Below are 6,056 nucleotides of genomic sequence, written 5' to 3'. Positions count from 1 at the left end.
CTGGATATTATTGTAGCCAGAGAGCCGGAGGGCCAGACACCTACCATCGGAGAGAGGGGATGACCCTGCTGGCCCTGCGCAACCATATTGCACATTTAAGCAGGATTTTCCAAGTTCACTGGCGCTGTTGATGAACTAGCTTTGAGGGAAGATGATGTCTCTTCAACAAGTTCCCTACAACTCCACACGCGGTGAGCTCATTCTGACATAGGTTCAACCACGTATCAAATTTATCAACTTATGAAGCCATTTTATTTCATCATGTTGTCCCCTTAGAATGGTAGGCTACGACTCATCTTTTCAGATGTCTACTTAGATTTCAGCTTTCAGAATGTATTTACCAACACTATTCTTTATAGTATATTTAGTAGGCTGTTACACTCACTGAGCACATTATTAGGAACACCTGTACATCTATTTATCCATGCGATTATCTAATCAGCCAATAGTGTGGAAGCAGTGCAATGCATAAAATCATATAGCTATGTGTCAGGAGCTTCAGTTAATGTTCACATCAACCAACAGAATGGGGAAAAAATTTGATCTCAGTGATTTCGACCGTGGCATGATTGTTGGTGCCAGACGGGCTGGTCTGAGTATTTCTGTAACTGCTGATCTCCTGGGATTTTCACGCGCAACAGTCTCTAGAATTTACTCAGAATGATGCCAAAAACCAAAAAAAAAAAAAAACATCCAGTGAGCGGCAGTTCTGTGGACGGAAACGCCTTGTTGATGAGAGAGGTCAACGGAGAATGGCCATACTGGTTCGAGCTGACAGAAAGGCTACGGTAACTCAGATAACCACTCTGTACAATTGTAGTGAGCTGAATAGCATCTCAGAATGCACAACAGGTCGAACCTTGAGGCGGATGGGCTACAACAGCAGGAGACCACGTCTGGCACTTTATTAGGACCATAGTGTTCCTTATAAAGTGCACAGTGAGTGGATGTAGTGCTTGATAAACAAGAGTTACCTAAGTGAGTCAATGCAACTATTGTTTTTGAGGTTGGTTTAGCCTAAATAAAAACTAATTGCATGTATTAAGTTTATATTGTTGCCCAATATATGCAGGTATGGCCTTTTGAGGTATAACAGAGCAAGGCCCTAAAAGTCATATTAAAAATATAGGTTGTTCCCTTTGCTAAGGGATTATAAAGGGGTTTATTTACAAATGCATTATAAATCATGTATAACAACATGAAAGAGGGTGCCTTTCATGCAATACCTGCCAAATATAGTGAGCCATTTAACATCATGTTATGAATGCTTAGTTAAACCTATTCAGCATTACTAATGAATAATAAATATACCTTAATATAAAGTGAACAAATGTGAAGCATGAATTAAGGAGTTGCCAACATAGAAACCTGTTCAAAAAAGTTGAGTATGTTTTAATAGGCATCAGGCTTTATTATATGATATATGCGGAGAATTAGCATGAAGACCTGAAAAGACTTTATATTGTAACTACGACTAGGTCAAGCCATTCTTCTGACATCAGCGTACAAGGAAAGTGACACAAGTGAGTCAAGACATTACAGTTAAATAAACATAAAGCGGACTGTAGCAAAATGGCATCATCCCTCCTTTTAATCTCACTATAATACTCTGTATTTGCTACTTTGAAAAATCATGAATTATGGAATTATTTTATGTTTTTGATTAAAATACATATGAATAAGTGTATTTATTAAGCATTTATAACATGTAATTTAAAATGCTCAATATTTCGCAAGTATTGGATGAAAGTTGCCCTTTTAATGCATGTTGCTATAACTGCATACATCATTTATAATGGATTTGTAAATGAGTTATTAGTCAATAACGCACCCCTTTATAAGCCCTTAACAAAGGGAATATTAAGGTACAGTGTTACCAAAATAAGAGTAATTATGAATTCATCTGTGATCATATGTCTTTATTTTTATAATGTATCCTATTTATTTGAATCTTTAATCGATTCAGAGAATGATTGGAACGGAAGATGTAATGCAATCGTTTCAATACAAATTCAAGTGAAGCAGTTCAGCAGTCAGTGTAGTGGTTGGTTAGGCTATATCTATGACATGCTCTGTGCATTAATGTCTTCCATCGGCTCTCCGGCCCTGGAATAATTCTCTGCTTAATTCCCCAAGTGACAAATACCAGCAGACGTCAAGCGTTCTGTATGGCATGTGACAGTGGACAGCCGCTGTCAAAGCGAAATAGTCTCATGAATAAACAAACCATAAAACATTCTTCTGCGATCACGACCTCGGTAATATATAAGACGGTTTGCAATAACTCTGCTCACTTATGGAAGGCGTTTGGGGAATGGTGTCTCACATGAAAAACTCACCTCAGACAGGTAAAGAATCCGCTCTCAGTAGTGCCTGATGCTCTTGGGCTGGATTTGGCACTAGCTTTCAGCTGTGGCACACCTGTGGAGAACTGTGAGATGGACAGTCCGTGAAGGCCGTTTCTAGTGTGAATGACAGAAGACTGTATCTGCGCATCACTGTCATGCAGACGGCAACGTCATCAGCCCATTTTAGAAGCCCATATTTATTCCACTGTTTTTTTTATTTTTTTAGATCCGATCTTATGATTGCGCTCGTAAATAGGTGACCTCTGAGATAGGCATATCTGGTCTATCTAAGAAGTTGATGGAATCATACTGTAGGTTAAGCTTTGTCTTTAGATTTGTCAACTGAGATATTAATATTGTGCCTGTATCAAGAACGTGGAGATTTCACAACTGATCCAACTGATTATTCATAAATGTAAAGTTATCCTATAAATTATATACATGCCTTTGAATATATTTAAACGCACATATTTTAATGGAAGGGATGTCATAATAGCAATAATATTCATGATTCTACTCAATTAGCCATTATGATGAATAGTGAAGGTGAGATGTAATAACGCATGGAATTATTAAAAATTAACCCAATGAATTATAGTAATTATTCAATTAAATAATAAAACCAGCAACAGTATGCCACTGGGGGCCTTCAGCCCCAATTCTGAGTTGGGCATCTTACAACAGAGGGTCTAACTTTAGCTTTTCACTTCTAAATAAAAACGACATTTTATCAAATCTAACTGCATTACTAAGTCCACAAATCCCCCCATTAACAAATAGACATAGTAATAATAATAATAATAATAATAATAAACAATAATAATAATAATAATAATAATAATAATAATAATAATAAACATTAGAATGAATATTCCGGGTTCAATACAAGTTTAATCGACAGTAGGCTTTTTGTGGCATAATGTTGTTTTTAGGGTTTGCGGCGTTTTAGGATTTAGAGTTTATAGGCAACTACTAATATTATTATGTAATAATATTTTAACATTTGTCCCTTAAAGGTAGGTTGTCGTAAAAAAAAAAAAAAAAGACTACAGTGCTGTTTGAGGACCATCTACATATAGTTTCCATAGCACCATCGATATTATAGTCTTTTTCATTTATTTGGCTTTTTAATGTGATGTGGAAATGTTGCAATCACAGGAGCGTTCATCAACAGCACAAACGACCAAACAGCAAGAATTCCTGCATCCAAATGAGCATAACTATGAAAACATGATTTTTTTTTTTTTTTAAGGCATTTGTACAAGCAAAAGTTCCTATTTTTAAAGGCGTCATCTTGAACGGTGTACCGGGACAGGGAAATTAATTCATCGCATTTTCCCTACGATGATATATGACCAAGGAAGTCAATCAACCTAAATAGTCACTCAGAAATTCTTGATTATTTAGTAGAGAAACCTACATCGCGGTAAAGGCGGTGGTCGCTGGGGGAAGTGCAGGAAACAATTATCGAAACAGGGGAGCTCCCGTCCTCTAGCGAAGGGTCTGGGTTATACCCGCGTTATAGAGGAGGACACCTGGAGAGAGGACCAGCCTAAACAACCTGCCGTCATCACACAGAACAGCTTTACCTGACGTTACTGCACTGATTTCCCGTCAGCTGGCCTTAACAGACATACCACCCATATTTATATGTAAATGTATTGTGTACTTTATACTGGATTGTGGACAGAACTCACACTTACTGTAGGTGCGCTGGCAAGTTAGTGTGAGATCTGAAACAATGCAGTAGTATAGGCTGCATATCCAGTAGACTATTATTTTGTTTGGCATAAAAGTCTTTACCAAACATGCTTTTGAAATCAAATTCACTTATTCCTAACAAATATAGACGATATGCAGGATAAATCAGAGCACAGCACTGAAAGAACAGACACACTCTTTGTGACCTTGTCTCCACTGGATCGGTCTGCTACAATGGCCCTGTCCCTCACACAGACAATTTCAAAATTATCGACTTCAAAGACTGCAGATGTGCGTCAAAGTAGCCCTTTCCATGGCCCCGACCATAAACGTTAATATTAAACTAAAACCAAAATTCCAATTACTAAAGGCATTTGCTATAAAAGTGGAGACCTTTGGGTTGGCAGTTGTGGTTTTCATTTTTGAGCATCATGAAATTTGGCATCTGCATGGGCGTCCATTCAGTCGACGAACGAATTGCGTGAGAGAAACACTATTAAAATACACCAAATCACTTGGCTAGAGGAAGAAGCATTTATGGTGATTCCTTACCAAAATAATAATAAGAGAACAGTCATGCTCTATTATTCTCCTTAAAGTCACGACAGTTCAGCCTGCGCTATTATTCTACTAGCTATAATAGCGTACTTATCGGAGAACTCTTATTTATCCCGATTTATGATAAACATAATAATAATAATAAAACCTCAGCACCAACCGCGTATAAGCGCATTTAATGTGTATAGTTCATTAGTTTAGTGTAAAATAGGCCTACTTAAATTATTATTTTACTACTACTACTGGAATTTTTTATTATTATCATTATTATTCATTCATTCTTTCATGTATTTAAATATTCTTTTACTAGCCTCTTGGTATCCCAACATATCTTCCCATCACAGAAGTGTCAAATTCCCAAGGTCTTTACATTTTCTATATGGTGTCAGGTAGACCAGACGCAATTTCAGGCGTCAGAGAGGCTCGCTCTGTCGTTGAGCGGGTTGTATTGATGAAATGCAGTCATAGCGAACGCAAGGACTTCATCAATCATGCCAAATTATAGCCAAACCTCTGCCATTAGACCTGAGAAACATAACGTCACCTCAGATAAACAACATTTAAACGACAAGCCTTTGATAAATCCATGGACAAAACAGAAAATGAATGGGGTTGGGAGGTTTAAAAAAAAAAAAAAAAAAAAAAAATATGCATTATGCATTTTGCATATATATATATATATATATATATATATATATATATATATATATATATATATATATATATTTATTTATTTATTTTTTTTTCAACATTCAATTTGTTGATATATTATGGAGGTCGAACTAAGTAAATTAATGTGTTATAAGGCTATATAATAAGACATAAGCATTTACACAACCTCATAACAAGTAATTAAATGAGATTAAATACTTGTTGTCACGCACACAATTGCACCATCCGAACTGAATGATGTCATTACAAATATAACGAGCCTCTTTAAATAATCTTGCAAAATTGTCCGCCTCAGTCGAACACGCTGAACGGGGATGATAAACACGATTATTCTGAAAATGGAGAGCATAATGTCTTTCAGATTCAGAATCATTTTCAAAACGTTGCAAAGCGTTTGAAGCTATGCTTTTCTATTTACTGCACATAAAACACGAGTAACTCAGTGCTAGACGTCGCCTTTTGTTTTTCTTTTGTCTGTCCAGTGGGCAACATTCTCGAGGAAGAAAACCCCTCATTTGACTAAGATTCAATAGATTTAAAATATAGTAATTTGTGTTTAAATAGAGGTTCATGTAACCAAGGGTACGTGAATGTTCGAAAAAGTATTCCTATAATTTATTTGGATTAATGGCATAATGAATAAAAGGCAGCTGTTAAAATACTGTATGTATGGCATGCTACGTTTTATTAGCAATAAGCATATGTTTAAGCTTTGTTTATATATATATATATATATGCCACCACCAAGTGAATACACACAGTACTGTATGCAAACGT

The 6,056-nt window shown here is 36.2% G+C and overlaps 1 protein-coding gene across 1 annotated transcript in view; it reads left to right on the top strand.

Annotated features, from left to right (window-relative positions):
* Positions 1 to 6,056, top strand: part of cep44 (centrosomal protein 44) — a 28,936-nt gene that overhangs the window by 2,377 nt on the left and 20,503 nt on the right. Inside the window, exon 1 of the mRNA XM_051702977.1 lies at positions 1 to 191. This exon is cut by the window's left edge and continues 2,377 nt beyond it. Coding sequence (XP_051558937.1) covers positions 152 to 191 — 40 coding nt within the window. The 5' untranslated portion in view covers positions 1 to 151. The remainder of the gene's footprint in view (positions 192 to 6,056) is intronic.

This window comes from Myxocyprinus asiaticus, chromosome 7, assembly GCF_019703515.2.
Source record: "Myxocyprinus asiaticus isolate MX2 ecotype Aquarium Trade chromosome 7, UBuf_Myxa_2, whole genome shotgun sequence".
In the NCBI taxonomy this organism is placed as follows: Eukaryota; Metazoa; Chordata; class Actinopteri; order Cypriniformes; family Catostomidae; genus Myxocyprinus; species Myxocyprinus asiaticus.
Note: the sequence above shows the minus strand (reverse complement) of the source record. Positions and strands in the feature narration are given on the sequence as shown.